Genomic DNA, 16694 nt, shown 5'->3' with positions numbered 1-16694 from the left:
GTGGGAGGGGATACAACAGTAATCACCAAAGCTGCCACACTGAATCACCCTACTGCTGTGAAATCACCAATGTCTCCGCCTTGGAGAAAGGCTACTATAGTCTTAGTGACAGACTTTGTTTGCTTATTTATTCAATTTGGAGGCTGCCCAGCTCCATAGCAACTCTGGGCAGTTTACAGATAATAAAAGGAAACAACCTATATCAAGAAGAAAAAGAAGACAGCTGACCAGAAACCCAAAAGCCAAAACAGCCAATTGGCCAATAACCAACTAAAGGCACTCAATCCCCTTCCTAGCCCAGGGCCTGGGAAAACAGCCAGGTTTTGAGCAGTTTATGAAAGGTCATAAATGTGGGAGCAGTACGGATCTTGAGGGGGGATATGATTTTACAGGGCAGGAGCCATCACTTAGGCATGGTTCCTAGGTTCTGTAACATGACACTGCCTAATAGACTGGATCTGGAATGTGCTCACTCTAACTGACATGACCAAACAGACAGAAATATATGGAGATCAGTAGTCCTTCAAGTAACCCGGCCCTTTGCCATGCAGAGCTTTATAGGTGATAAGCATCACCTTGAACTGCATCCAGAAGCCAGATGGCAACCAGTGCAGCTGGAAAAGCAGCAGGGACACAGGTGCATACCACAACATACCCGTCAGTGCCTGCGCTGTTGCATTCAGCATCAGCTGTTTCTTTCCAATGGTTTTCACTTAGAGTGTATTACAGTAATCCAATTAAGATGTGACCAAGGCATGAGTGACTGTCTGAAGACTCTCCCAATCCAGAAACCTGTGCAAAGGCCCTCTTGGCCACAGCTGCTCTTTGATCAGGAGATGTGATTCCAAGAGGACCCCCCAGACTATGCACCAGTCTTGCATGGGAAAGTACAACCCCATTTCTTTCAGTAAACAACAGGTTTCTATGTCTTTACTACCTTCAATTGAATCTTGCTACATCATGGATCTACCCATCAGGTTGACTTGTTCTGTAATATCACTTCAATACAGGACTATTTGACAGAGCTATTATGAGTCAGAAAATTAAGATCTCTACTTTTTTTCCAACTAGCCCATCCAAATAAGCAGCTTAATTATAAAGATAAGAGTGGGTAAGCAGAGTTCCAAAGTGTATTGGCATTTTATTAAAGCGGTAATGCAGAAGACTTTGCAGAACTTCATCCTCACAACACATCTGATTGTCTGCAAATGGCCATTCTGTCTACCATCTGACATTTTTTTAAAAAAGCTTCTTTGAAAAAGAACAGTACAAACTTGTAACATTCTTTTGTAGAACATAAAAGGTGTATTCTAAAAATATGGCTCTTTTTAAGTTTGTGCTGTCATCAGGTACTTCACTGGGACAACAGAAAGTAAATGAGATTCTGTACAGATTAGGGTTCTTAATGGCGTGGGAAAGCAAGTGAACAAATAGCTCCATTTCAGTAAGACATACCTCTGCAATGCAGCAGCTGAGAGAAAACAAAGAGAGACCCAATCTGATTTGATCTCTGCTCTTATGGATTCAGAGGCCATGGTAATTTAGTCTTAAAAAGCCAAGCACACAGACAGGCGCATTTTGGTATTTCTTTAATGTATAGCTGTATGAATTTTTGCAAAGCGGATGGGGACTCACCTCTTTCTCAAGCAAACACACTGAAGATATTCTTAAAGTGTCTTATTGATTCAGTTTTTAGCAAAGAATTTCTATGAAGGTTATATTGATCACGAGTTATGTTCTACCTCTGCCTTCCTTCTCACAGAAACCAATGATTCTTTTATCATTCAGATTAGCAGAAGCCAGATGGACCAACATTCAACTTTATTCAACTTTCATGATGAAATAGAGACTTCCTATGGATTAAGGCATTGGACTAGAAGCATGTAAACCTGTGTTCTAGTGCTGCCTTAGGCATGGAAGCCAACTGGGTGACTTTGGGCCAATCACTCCCTCTCAGTCTTAGGAAAAACGCAAAGGCAAACCACTTCTGAAAATATTGCCTAGAAATCTGCAGGAACTTATTCAGGAGTCATGCCAAACAAAACAAAACCACCCAAGATAGCAGGCTAATGTATGGGTGCAGCACAAGTTCTATGGCATATTTGTTTACCAGGACAAGTTTTTCTTTTTTCATGAATTGGAGATCATCTCAAATTAGCTGATAAGAACAGAAGGAAAAGAAGGAATGGCCCAAAGAAAAGGTGGAAAAGACTGTAGACCTTCCAGCTGAAAAAAGATGCCGTTGAAGATGAAATGCTGCTTGAAAGGGGCTGCTTGTCTACTAAATTTCATCATTTTGGTAATGTCTAAGCATGGTTCTTTTTTCTTCCTCTTTCCTTAATTTTGTCACCCATCTCTATTTTGATCTCCCCCCCCCCCTTCTTTGTTGCTGTTTCTGCTGGAAGCAGAGAAGGGTGTGTATATGCTTGTGTGTGTACTTGTGTACCTCTTTGTAAGAAGAGTAGTTTGAATGAGAGAGAGATTGATTGGTATATAGCAGTGTTTCTCAACCTTGGCAACTTTAAGACGTCTGGACTACAACTCCCAGAATTCTGGGAATTGAAGTCCAGACATCTTAAAGTTGCTAAGGTTGAGAAACATTGCTGTATAGAGATGAGGGACCAATGTGTCAGCAAGTTGCATGCACTTCCAAGTTGATGGGATATAGGCCACAGACTATTATCTTGCAAGTTTGGTAGAGCCTAGCATGACAGAATAGCACGAGCATGCATGGAATAAAGCTGGGCTTCAGTTACAGTGATCTCCAGCGTAACCTATTTTATACCATTGAGTTTTATTTTGTACTGGTGTTTCACCACAATGAAGAAGTGAAATGAAATGTTCTCTGGCTGGGGCTACATTGGAAATTGGAATTGGTCCAGAATTCAACAGCAAGATTGTTGGAGGCTGCTTGCAGCCAGGACTACGATACACTAGTGCTGCCAGGCCAATACTGGTTACCAATAGAAGAGAATACATGTAGCTCGGGGTTGAACTGTGGAGTCCTTGGGTTTCTCTGAGCTTGGTTGTTTTCTTGCAAACGTTTTGTTACCATTCGTTACAGTAACGAAACGTTTGCAAGAAAACAACCAAGCTCAGAGAACCCCAAGGACTCCACAATATTGGTTACCAATTTGTATATGGGCTCAATTCTGGATGGAGAGGCCTTTCTCTATGTTCCAACAATGGCAGAGGCATAATCAGTGACGACACAGAAAAGGTCTTCTCAGCATCCTCACCTAAACTATAGAATCAGTAGATGTACTTTCTGTCAACATATACCAGGAAGCAAAGGATATAAGAACATCAACCAATATGATCCATTATTGTATTGTCGAAGGCTTTCATGGCCGGAATATGATGGCTGGTGTGGGTCTTCCGGGCTGTGTGGCCGCATTCTGGAGGTTTTGTTTCCTAATGTTTTGCCAGCATCTGTGACCGGCATCTTCAGAGGGCAGGAGCACAGACAGGAGCTGTTCTCTCTGTGCCCAGGATGAGCACAGGAAACAAAACTTCCAGAACGTGGCCACACAGCCCGGAAGACCCACACCAGTGATCCATTATTGTTAGTGTTGGCAAAAGTTTCCTGCAGTATACAGCAGGCAGTTAGTTTTGTATATGGAGAGCACACTTTTTGTAACCATTTTTTCTGAAACTTGCAATGATGCTATGCTGTCACTGAAAAGTGGAAAGTATGCTATCTTTTTCACCATTTGTAAAAGGGCATTTTAAAAATGTTTATAGGGATGAAAAGAATACACCAATTTCTTTTATTTTCCAGCTGAAAAACACAAAATTACACTGCTAAAACTACAAACTAGAACCAACTTTTAGAAGGTCTCTGTGGGCCACAATGAGGCTTTGAGGGAAGTGTTTGAAACCCTGGTACCACAATTCTGTGGCTCCTTTATTCTGTGCCTTCAGGTCAACAGTAAACTCAAACATTATCACAGTCTCTGGTGGTGAGAAAGTAGGTCTAGTTATGTACATATTTTTAACTTCTCCGTAAAGTTATAGCTGATATGTATACAGCAGCCATATGATTTCACCTGGAATTAAATACCCTTTCCCACAGTGTCTCTTTGATATACTCTTTATGGATCCACCACTTCTGGAACTCAGAGAAAGTGCAAAATACAGCTTTTTAAACATGCCTGGGTCAGCCCCTAATAGACCAGGGAACCAAGCAGTGGCCCAATCTTGGAGAATTCTAGATGCTACAAAAACAGGGATGAAGGCTGTATGTAGCCCACCGGCTATAGGTTGCAAGCCCCTCCCCTACACAAAATAAAGAGCTACCACTTCACTTCTCCAAGTTTGCTTGATACTTTAAGTGATTATCTTAATTTACAGAGGAAAAGGTTTCAGGTATCTCAACAGTACAGGTAGCCCCCGGGTTAAGAATGCCTAGGTTACAAATAACCCATAGTTAAGAACGGAGCCTCTTGTAACAGAATTCGAGTTAAATACACAGTGATTCGAGTCAAATACGCAATGGTTTGAGTTCATTACACAATATTATTTATACAGTATTATACAATAATACTGTTCTAGCTTACATACAAATTCGACTTAAGGACAGACCTTGGGAATGGAACACAGTCTTAAACTGGGGACTGCCTGTAGTCCAGATTGCATGTTAGTTGTACATGTCCCATATTTATAATAAAACTATATATATATATAATATCTGTATATTTACCTTAATTCCAGGTAACCCAGGAAGTCCAGGAAGTCCAGGTTCACCCTACCAAATTAAATTATACAGCATTGTAGTAGAACATTACATTATTTTAATAGCAGAAAAATGTTGCATAAGTATGTAAGTCAAAAGTAAATATGTTGAAGCATTTACTGTAAGTAGCTATGTCTGCTACTTGCAAAAACTACTCATTTAATGTAATGGGACAAAATTTCAGTTCATTGGAAAAGAGACCATGACTTTTCATATTATACACATACATACATACGTTTGTACGTACGTATATATATATATATATATATATATATATATATATATATATATATATATGAGAAATCAGAGTACAGTTACATCTGGCAAGCCAAAATTATTTACTTTGACACATTACCTTTTGTCCTGGTCGACCTGATTGTCCAGGTTCTCCCTAAAACAAAGAAACAAATTATAAAACAGAAGATTAAAATTAAAGGAAAAGATATGTAGATGGCCATCAACTTCAAGATAAAGAAAGAAAATGAAGAAAACTTAATTTTGGCATTAATGTTAAAGAGTTCTTATTACTCACATTACCTTAATTCCTGCAGCAGAAGATCCAGGGTCACCCTGGAAAATAATAATAATAATAATAATAATAATAATAATAATAATAATAATAATGATGATGATGATGATGATGATGATGATGATGATGATGGGACGATTGTGGAAAAAGAAAGCAAAGATAGTGCCACTAGTTACAGGTGCCTTGGGTGCAATTCCAAAACATCTGGAGCACCACTTGAAGACCATTGGCATTGACAAAATCACCCTCAGTCAATTGCAAAAGGCAGCTTATACTTGGAACAGCTGATATCCTGCAACGATACCTTTAACACCATCAAACAACATCTGCCTATCCCAGGTCCTTGAGAAGGTGGATAAAAATGCCAAATCCAGTCTAAACATCTGGCTGACTGTGTGACCAACCATAACAACAACAACAACTGGGAATCAATTGGGAAGTTAATACTTTTGCCAAACAAGCTTAATCATGAATATTTCATGGTTAACACTCAACCGGCAGTCAGTATAATACATTTGTGTAAGAACTTCAGACGCAGGTTCATCCACAAATCCCTTTCCTGTGGCTCAGAGATGCCTTGCTAGTCATTCTTTATAAACATAGCTTCATGCCCAGTCTTCATTGCATCCCAGCACATACAGTAGCTAAAGTTGCCTAACATATATATGTTCAATCTTATGTTAAACTGGTGTTTTCCATCTTCTCATCCAAGCCTTGCTAAATACATGATTTCTGGAATTTGATGGTAGGGGATGGGATTTGCCCACTGCTAATGACCACATTTTGCTGAAGTGTACACACCCATAATGTTCGGCTCTAGTAACTGCCTGGAATGTAATTTTCCGTAGAGAAAGAGTGGGACCCCTTAACACAATTAAACCTTCTCCTCTGATTCTTCTTCCTCTTCAAGGAAGTAAGTTTACATTAGAGACATAATCCACACATCACCTGCAGGATGTATGAAGGCTACGGTGACTGAGGGCTCCCCAGTAAAGCAAGAGAGGTAGAAAGCTCCCACCTCCATGGTCAGGTTCTGAGAGATTGCTAAAACCATAAGACTAGCCATCTGTCAAAAATCACCTCTGCTCCTAGTCCAGCCCCAACCCACATGAGGAGAATGATTGGTGGATGTTTTTCTTCATGGCAAGAAATCCACCAATCACTTTCCCTAATGTGTTCCGCTTAAAGCCGTAAGGACAGCAATACTCACTGGCCTCATTACTGAGGCAGAATACAGACTGGTTGTTGGGACAGAGAAAATTATGCTGGAGACTCAAGGACTGGAGGAAAGCACATTAAATTAGCTTATTACTTTATAAATGTTTGTGGGTATGAAATTGAGGAGGAGAGAGACAATGTATGCTGCTGTTAACTCTTTCTAGTTGAGAAAGAATAACATGCTGAATCATCTACCATTTACAAAGTTCTACCAGCTCACATGGTGGAACATGTCCTGTGCAGGAATGTGAACATTGGCAATGTACTCCTATTCAGTTTTACCTTTGAATCTCCTGTGTGAATTTTGGTTATAACATTATGTTTCAAGTGTGGGAAGGGAAGTTCTATTGATGGAAGCCAAAGTTACATAAGGTCAAACTAGAATTTGTGAGTAATATGTGGCGTCTGTCCATATATATGCCTACTGAAATGGAATAAGGAAGCAAGCAAAGCCAAAGCAGAAAATTCTGGACACAACAGTGTTACACCAAACAGATTTCAACCATCGTATATGATCTAAGGATTTCTTCCCTCAATTTTTTATGCTGTTGACTGAAGGGTAAAGGAAAAAGAAATGTTCTAAATGTCTTGCGTTCAAACTATTTTGAGCTCATAATGTCCCATTTCAATTTGAAACAGTTGCCTGAAGCTCAGAGCAGACTTAACAATCTTACAAGAAGTATTTAAACCTCATAACAGGAAACACAGAGTATCTGTGGGGGGAGTCCACAAGCCAGGAGATGTCATGATAATTACTGATATTTTGCAGAAGAAATATTATTATAAAAAATAATAACCTCTCAGTAAGAATTGGGCTTTGTGCAACAAAGATATAAAATAAAGCTTACTCTGAAAAAAAATCTTAATAAATTGTCTCTTTTCTGCAATGTTATAATGAAGTTTATTTGAATAACTTCAATCTAATTAGATACTACAAATAATACAATTCTATGATACTATGGTTATAGTTACTATAAAAATAAAACCAAAAGATTCATATTGATAAAACAAATGTTCTTGACTAAGTCTTGTAAACATTATAAATGTAAACATTTATAAATATATATTGGAATTACAAATTATAAATTTGAATACATTATAATTTATTAAACGTTAAAATTAAAAAATATATAATTAATTCTAATTATACATGTAATTTAAAAAAAAAATCTTTATCGTTTTTAACCTGAATTTAAATGCACTCAGTGGCATTCTCTACAAACTGTACCTTTTCTCCTGGGTGACCTTTGGGTCCACTTTCTCCAGCATCACCCTAAATATCAGAATAAGTTATTTTAAAATCCTTCATTTACCAGTTGGTTTCTATTAAATCTCCCAAATTTATTTCTATTTGACAGTTTTAAAGAAAGCTATAAAACTAGAGCAAACAAAATGAACAAAAAAGGTAGGTGACAGGGTAATCGAAAAAAGAAATAATAAATTACAAAAATAAAGCAATATTTCAGTAAGAGTCTAGTTCTGAACTGGCTCTGGTGGTTTTCCTGTCACATCAAACTTAGTTTCTTGTTTAAGATCTAATAAAAATGTTTTAAAAGACCAAGATTGAAGTACCAGGCTTGAGGGAGATTCCAATGCACAGTCCCAGCTTGCTTAATACTGGGTATCTGTCATATTTGTTGCAAAGGTTATTTATTTGTTTTATATATACAATTTATATCACACCCTTCTGAGTTTTAAACAAATAGATGTTCAGAATTATTTTGCTTGATGCGTTCATCCAAATACAGTGAGGTTCTAAAAAGTTTTCTATTTCCTTGATTTCTGGAACCACATAGCTATTTTCAACATTGTTCTTTACAGAGTTTCATAAATTATCAAGAATGTAGACATCTGAGCTGACAACTTACTGAAACATTAGGCCTCTAGCAGCATCAGCTAGACTGCCACAATTAAACTGTAAGCTTTAGTTGTGCAAAGTTCACACTCCTTTCTTTTGTTCCCTTTTCCCCCCAATTTGCATGCCTGTTTCAATTCTTCTGGTTATAATGTGACCTATAAACATTTCAAAATGAAAAGTGTGATTTTCTATAGTTCTTACAGCACCTTATGAGCATATAACATTGATCTGGATGCTGATTTTCTTAACATCCTCCATAAAATGGAATTTAAGAACAGTTGTTCAACACTACCGATTCAATTTTGAAATTATTTGAATGTATGAATGAGCAAGTATAGAGATTACCTTTTCTCCTCGTTGTCCAGGGTCACCCTATTTGAAACAGAAGACAGAAACAAAGCACTTATTATTGTTCTCAAAGGACAGTCGTACAGATCTGTCGGACCTTCATCTGATACCACTGCACCTATTAAATGTATGCAAACTGAAGGATAAAAATAAACAATAATTTTGGCAGTGATTCAACAGAGATAGGATACCCTATTTCATATGGTCTACATTAGTGTAATATGCTTTTATGTGAAATATGCTTTTTAGCTTGTTAAATAATTTTGATTCATGTGTAGCTTACTTAATTTTTTAAAAATTGCAAAGGCGTAGAAGACTTCTTATGTCTACTGAGCATCATCTCTCTTGCACCAGATTTCACTGATTATCTGTAGCTATAATTTCCACACTTAGACTGCTGATCATGTCTTCCTGCTTTACTAAAATCATTTCAAAACAAGAATCAACAATTACTTTGAGTAAATATACTTAAATCAAAGCTATATTTTTTCTTTTCTCTTATGGATTTCTTGGTTGATTCTACCAATAAAACTAGTAACCCTTCTTTGTAAGATGATTTGTATTTCTAATTAAACCTAAATATTATTTTTATAGTCTTATTTTTGTCAAAATATACTTTATCAATTGAAATACTATATGAAAGAAGCATCAGAGAGTTTGATGGAGCTTATTCTATGCAACTAACTACAGGATTGAATTCATATTAAATCTAGTGCTCATTTATGGGATTAAATACTGTGTTCTGATGCCTTCTGGTGCATTGTGCACATTTTTGTAGCCTCTTCATTTTGCACTTCAAAATTTACTACAATACCAGTGCAAGGTATGCATAGGTGAACATGTGGGTGGGAAACTGTAAGCTTGAGTAAATGATGGCTTTATTTTGGCTTATTAGAATCTTGCAGATGTATTCTCAGAATCTATCAGAAGACACCTTTAATTTGCTCTTAAATTAATGGCTGCTTGACAGATTGAAAAGCATCCTTATATTCTCTGATTATGACTTAGGTAATTCATCCTGTGCGAGCTTTGCCTCTATATAGTTCATTCAAACTTGTCTGGCTATTGATTTCTCTGTGCTTCTGAAGTATAACAGTGCAGAAACTAATTAGCTATTATCTGTCATCAGTGGAATTTTAAAGTGAGAAATGAGCGTTCTCCAAAGGCCTATGTTCTTTCCTGACATATAAAGGACAAGCTGATCATTTTCATATCTTGGCCTATTCACCATCAATAGCAATATGGCATCCAAATCCTTCTGGGACCCACACTAGCATGACTGATGTAATCAAGCAATGTAGACTATTAAACCTAAGAGCAGTTATATACTAGTGACAGAACTATTTCTTTTTCTGAGATATTTGGAATCATTTTTGCTTGATCAGACTGTGTTGATCCACCACCATACTTAAGGAATCCATGATGTTCTGCATACCTTGATCCCATATGTTTAATAAATGAGAGAATAGTTTCATGAAGGTAGATTTGTCACCCATGTGTTACTAATCATACTTCCTTAAACTGCATACATTATTATATACATAAGTACAAATTGCAAATGATTACTACAACTTAAACATCCAGTATAGTAGGGAAGATTGCAACTAAGACTATGTAATATGTGTGACTACTCCATTTGTTCAGGTACAACTCTTAAGGAAATTTCTTTTTCTTCTTTATCTTTAAACTGGGCTTTGGGCAGCAGTTCAGATATAGGACTTCTTCAGTTAGAGAAATTCTTCTAACAGCCTTAAAAAAAACACCACCACCACTAGTCTCTTTTGTAAATTAGGACATATAGCTATTCTAAGGCTAGGACATATATAGCTTCATTGCATCAGGCCATAATCTCTGTCCATGTAGGCTGGTATTTTGATCATAAGAAGCTCTTTGGGGCTGAGATAAGTGTATCCTTTTCAGTTCTGCTCCCTGAGACCTTCTTTAAGTGGAAATTGAGAGAGAGAATTGTACTGCTAATCATTATCAAAAGATGGTTTCTCAGCAGGTGAACTTGAATCTCATTCAGCCATATTCCACTCAGTAATCACAAAAGCAGTGGATGTATTACCTATGGAAACACTTAAATTTCCCAAGGGATATCTTTGTGTTGAGTACTAGGAAAATGAGAGATCCCTATCGTTGAAGGTCAACCCTCTGTAAAGATGTATAGACTATCTACAGAAAAGGCTCTTTATTTAAATCATATATGATTATAAAGAATAGAATCTAATAGCAATACTGGAATGTACTCCACTTATTCCTTCGTCATATGTATAATATGTGTTACAACAAACTAATAGTTGAGTGTGGCTATTAAAGATTATTGTTCTGCTCCTTATGCAGCTCCATCCATGAATAAAACAATTTTGCTGCAGAACTGATAAGGACAAAAGAACTGCAAATAATTTTATGTATAAAAATAGAGTGTGAAAGATTACTAGCCAACGTTTTCTCTACAAACCTTAAGCCCAGGGACTCCTCTTTCTCCCACTGCACCAGGTTCCCCCTGAAATAATGACATAAAGAAAAAAATTAAACTGAACTGGATCAGCAAATTTCATGGCTAAGTGATCAGTCCAAAAGTATTGTAATAACAAATTGAAATGAAAATTAATAAGTTCAATTTATAATTCACCCTTATTATTTGTCAAAAAGTAGTTAATTAGTATAAAGAATTAAACTAATACATAGGATAATTACTTTTTTCCCTAAAGGTCTGTAATGTATTTATTAATATTTGCTTTACCTCTATCATGATCTGCCTCTTTTAAATGGAAAGAGGATGAAGGGGCTTAAATATATGAATCCCAACAAATTGTTTAACACTAAGAGTACAGTGGAGGTGAGCATGGGCAATAATTTAATTAAGCAAGATTTTCTTTAAAGCTTACTTTATTATCTATAATAAAATGCCATACTTTTGTGTGTATCTGGGCTAGTGGTTCAGAAAGAACCCATTTTAAAGTACAAAATCCACAGCTGGAAAATATCTTTATTAGGATCATCAAAATGTGATGCAGGAGCATATAAGCTGTATACTCTTTTGAGATATTTTGATAAATTCAACTAAAGCAACCGTCTTGGGTATTCCACAAATACTTGAAACTGAACTTGCAGAATTCCCAATCAGTTGTCATGTTCTCAGAAGGGCTCTGATAAGGATTCAGAGTATGATGGACCCAGATGAGCCTGATTCAGGAAAGCCCTCAATATATCATTTTATGATTTCCTGGACGGAGGATGTAGTCCTCTCATCATCTCAGATGTTGAGCTTCCTGTGTGGAGCTTTCCAAGGTTCTGAAAGTACCCAAAGTTTAGACCTGCCTTGGAAATACTTTATTGAAGCCCTCATATTGGCCAGGATAGTTTTTCAAGTCTATAAAGGTGAATGAAGGTGCTGATGGCTGAAAAGCAAGCTAAACTACTGAAAAACAGTCTTTGTGAATACTTCTGGTTTAACTCTCTTGTCACAACATATAGCTCCAAATTTGATTACAGGAAACATAAAGTACAGCAGGAGAACTTATGCCCATATGATTTTATCATGTTTCCAAATACAGTTGGAGGTTATACAGAAATGTTTAGGGATGTGCAGCTTGTTTTTCTCAATTCTAATATTAATAACTATTTTTCCTTTCAGTTTCTTAATTTCACTTTCTCATCAAGAACCACGGAAAAGGAAGGTATGTAGAGTTCCTATAATTTATGCCACCTTATTCATAGCAATTGATTAAATCCCGCCATTCATTTTTCTGCTGCTAGAATTGATGTGTGTTAAACCTGGAAAAGAAACACATTTCTTCTAAGTTCTGTGAGCAAGACAGGGACAATGAAAAGTGGTCTTTTAGATATACTCTCAACAGTTGGAGCCAGAGTTGAATGAGATCTTTTCAATGTACCTTTCCTCTCCCTTATTACCTGCCTGATATCTTAAATTATTTTTTCCAAGGCTGAAAAGCTTTCCTGCCTATTTGCCAAGTTTAAGTAAGTAATACATATTTTCAGCAATGTTCTGATAGCTCACAAGAGCTATCTGAGAACTTACTGTGCAAACTAAAGGCAATGATGTTTGCTACCTTTGGATTTGAAAGTTTAATGACCCGCTTTATGAAGAACTTGATGTATATAGTCACTTGAAAGAAAAAAAAGTGAAGATTCCTTCTAGGAAAGGGGAAGAAAGAGCAAGTCTAGTGCAATAAACAATATAAAGAAACAAATATTCGTTGCTGAAAATTAAGCCATAAGCAATGAAATGCAATAGTAGATCTGAACGATCCAATCCTATAAATCTAAGGGTGAAAAGAATAGAAATAGTCATGGTTTATCAATTTATTACAAGAGAAACTCAAGATTTCTTCACACAGCAAGCCTCTGTTCAATATGGTGAGGTAGATTTAGTTAATTAAAATGTCATGACTACTTTCCTTTCCTTTCCTTTCCTTTCCTTTCAATGTGAAATGGTTTTTTTTCCTTTCCTTTCAATGTGACTTAATAGAATTCAGATCCATGACTATAGGGCAACACAGGACTGCAGCTAGACTTCCTGGAAAGTTGGATGTCAGTTGGATGCAAGCATAAAATGAACATAGTTACTATGGTTATAGATGGAACCCACAGTAGCAACTATATTTTTCATATGCATGAGTTTATTTATGACTAATTGGTGTATTTCCTCATCCTCCTTTCACAACAGGTTTATGAGATAATCAAAACAAAGAAAAAAAGATTGGCCCTACTTCATTTAAATAAAGCATATTAATCCAGCATGCTACATTAACCATAGTTAGATGGCATAATTATTTATTGTGAAGTGCATCAATTTTAGAATTGCCTTGCCAATGTGCATCATTTTAATAGTAAGTCATAATTTATGTTACCCACAGAACAAGTCAAGCTTCTAGAAGGTTGGATCACACATAAATGGAGAAGTGTAAAACAATGCAAATAATTTTTGAGTCTAGGCAATTTTGGCAATTTTTATGTTTATATCTTTTTCTGTATTCAAATAGTTTAATCTTCATAATCTGAAACATTTGGTAAACTGACAGTAAAGGTATGAACTCTACTATACATTTTAATCATGTAGGACATAAATTCAGTAACTATTGTTCATTAGAGATCAATTTGTGAACTTCATAGGAATACTCTAGAATAACATTTTGAGGTGTACTAAGCTTTTTAACTGTGTATTTTCCCAAGGGCCTTTTCTTGTATCCTAGGCTATAGTGAATATTAGCAAATCTGCATGGAGAAGTTTAGAAACAATAGCAAGCATCCTTGACATTTTTCCATTTTGGTTTATAGCAATGTTTCTCAACCTTGGCAACTTCAAGATATGTGGACTTCAACTCCCAGAATTCCCCAGCCAGCCATGCTGGCTGGGGAATTCTGGGAGTTGAAGTCCACATATCTTGAAGTTGCTGAAGTTGAAAACCACTGGTTTATAGAATCTGTTTTTGAAAGAAGAACTACTGATTCCTCAAGAGGCCTTAACTCTAGTGTGAGAATGCAGAGCAGCAGCATTTATAATGCACAATGGAACTAAACTTATTCCAGCTTCCATCTGACATTACATCTTGCATAATAATACCACATACGTCACAAAACTGGCAGAACTTTAGCTATCCATCCTATCTGAAGAATTAAATAACTCCCAGCAAAACACAGTCTAGAAAGGCTGAGCTGCTGCCAAACACAGAAGAATGATATTTGAAAAGAATACCTGTGTGAATACATTATTCATTCTTGTATGTCAGTATAAGGTCTCTTATTACTTTAACCAATGTGGCAAGGAAACAGCTTATTTGGCAAAACCCAACCCAACCCAACCAAACCAAACCCAAAGCAGACTTCTGAACATCTAATTAAAACTAAAGCACAATCTTGTAAGGAAAATAGATTGAGTTAATGTATGGTCAAAAGTTTCTCTAGCTTTACAGAATTTGAGCAGGAACCTAAAGTCATCGTACAGCTATTTTTGTACGTAGCCAGCGTTCTCTATGTATTGAAGAAATATGCACTTTGTAACAGATACTCTAAATGATGCAACTACAAGAACCATCATTTGAACCATCCATTCATGAATCTTTTTTCAGCCTGGCTTTAGCAATCCAAGCTGTAGATCACAGAAAGCAGAATTAACACTGAAAAATACCCACAGGACAAATAAATCTGTGGAGTCCTTGGTGGTCTCTAAGCTTGGTTGTTTGCTTGCAGACATTTCATTACCTGACTAGATAACATCATCAGTGCTAAAGGGTGTGGGGTTTGCTCCCTGTTTATATACAGTAGCTTGCTCTGCCAGTGTTGGTGGGGGTGTGGTTTTCTCCTTGGTAGTTCCTTGGTTAGGTTATTGTTTTCTGCTTGATTGTTTCTCTGGTGTTAATCTCTGCTTCTCTGGATGTTGGCTGCTGGAGGGGATGTGTTCTGGTCTTTTTGTTTCCTTTTTTGTCGCCTCTTTTGAATGGTGTGTAAAAGTGGTTTATCCCTATGTCTATTGATGGCTGGTCTGTCTAAATACCAAGCTTCCAGGAATTCCCTAGCATTCTTGGATTTAGGTTGGCCTAGGATGCTCACAATTTCACTGCTGAAATTGTGTCTGCATCTGTCCAGACCAGAACCTATTCCCTCCAGCAGCCAACACCCAGAATGAACAAAGAAAATGATCATTCTATCTGTAGGCATTCATTAGGGGAGACAAGTGACAAGTCATGCATTATGACATTGTGATACAAACTCTGCTCCTGATGTACCTGTGTTGCAACATTGCAAAGCAAGTGTGAAAAGTAGCACTTGCATCATGACGTCATAATGCACATTTCATTATTTTGGCATCATCATGGTTAAGAACAGCTGAATAAACTCCCATCTCTGAAACACAAAGACTGCTTAGGCAGTATGTCCAACATCAGAATGGAGGGATCTACAAAAGCACTCCTGGTTAATTTATTATAATTCTAGATCAATGAAAAGTCTTGAATGAAGGCAGGATGATAAGAATAAACTGAAGAAACAAAGTTTAGGCTGCTTTCTGTATTTCAGTGTAAACTGATGAATATTAAAAAAAGAAATAGTATGTATAAAGACAACAATTTATTCATTCATTATAGAAATTCTAATGTGCCAAATGCTTTTCTTCATGCTAAGTTAATATTTAATAATACAATTTTATGAGGCCCATGATTTAAAATCACATTATTTAAGATGCAAGTTATTAAAATACGAATCTGATCAGCCAAGCATAACACACCAGTTGCTGTAAATTCTAATACACATTTTTAAAGGATTTAAGTATTGTTGTTGGAAATAGATTGCCCTTGTGGAAGTTGCAGTGACTTAATTTTATTATGGAATTCCCACCATTTTAAAGAAATAAAGTTACTGGAAGTAATGGAGGCACATTTTTTTTTTTCCTAGTCACATATAGTGTTGGAATGAAATATTTATCTTGGTTTAGTTAGAGGTTGAATGCAGGTTGCCAGTCAAAAGAACTGTAAGACAACAATGAAAAAATTAATGTAAACTGTCATATTAAGAACCAAAATCACTTATTTTCTCACTGAGCTTTATTTTATCCCATCTCTAGTTCGCTTTCTGCCAAATGCATTGATTTCTGCTTTCCCCTCATGCCATCCCCACAGGATGGATTTAATTTTCTTCATGTTTCTCATTTTGCTCTCTAACCTCGCAGTCATCAATAAAGGTTTAAACCACAGAGCAGCACTGTATTTCTTAAGCTCCATTAATTTCATTTGGTTTTATACACATGGAACAGTGTGTTAGACTGTAGTCACTTTTGTTGTGCATTGTTTATTGTCCCTCATGCCACTGTGTTTATCCATTGTATAAACTTTACTGGCCAAGACAAACTCTGTGACTTATTTTTGTTTTATATCAGAGAAAATGTCCCAATTTCATGGATTTGCAAAAATGTTTTAGAATAGCCTGGGAGTAAGAGCCACTGAATTCAGGTGGAGTAATTTCTAAATAGACAAGGATTATAACAA

At 36.5% G+C, this 16694-nt stretch overlaps 1 protein-coding gene across 1 annotated transcript in view; it reads right to left on the bottom strand.

Moving 5' to 3' along the window:
• The window catches only part of COL25A1 (collagen type XXV alpha 1 chain), a 285548-nt gene that overhangs the window by 57022 nt on the left and 211832 nt on the right, over positions 1–16694 (bottom strand). Inside the window, exons 13-18 of the mRNA XM_088132984.1 lie at positions 11150–11194; positions 8686–8712; positions 7711–7755; positions 5273–5305; positions 5091–5126; positions 4703–4747 (exon numbers count right to left, since the gene is read on the bottom strand). Coding sequence (XP_087989110.1) covers positions 4703–4747; positions 5091–5126; positions 5273–5305; positions 7711–7755; positions 8686–8712; positions 11150–11194 — 231 coding nt within the window. The remainder of the gene's footprint in view (positions 1–4702; positions 4748–5090; positions 5127–5272; positions 5306–7710; positions 7756–8685; positions 8713–11149; positions 11195–16694) is intronic.

The sequence above is a fragment of the Python bivittatus genome, unplaced genomic scaffold (genome assembly GCF_059951505.1).
Source record: "Python bivittatus isolate LINGU-HERP-01145 unplaced genomic scaffold, Pbiv_v1 ctg000070_np1212, whole genome shotgun sequence".
NCBI classification, from domain to species: domain Eukaryota; kingdom Metazoa; phylum Chordata; class Lepidosauria; order Squamata; family Pythonidae; genus Python; species Python bivittatus.
Note: the sequence above shows the minus strand (reverse complement) of the source record. Positions and strands in the feature narration are given on the sequence as shown.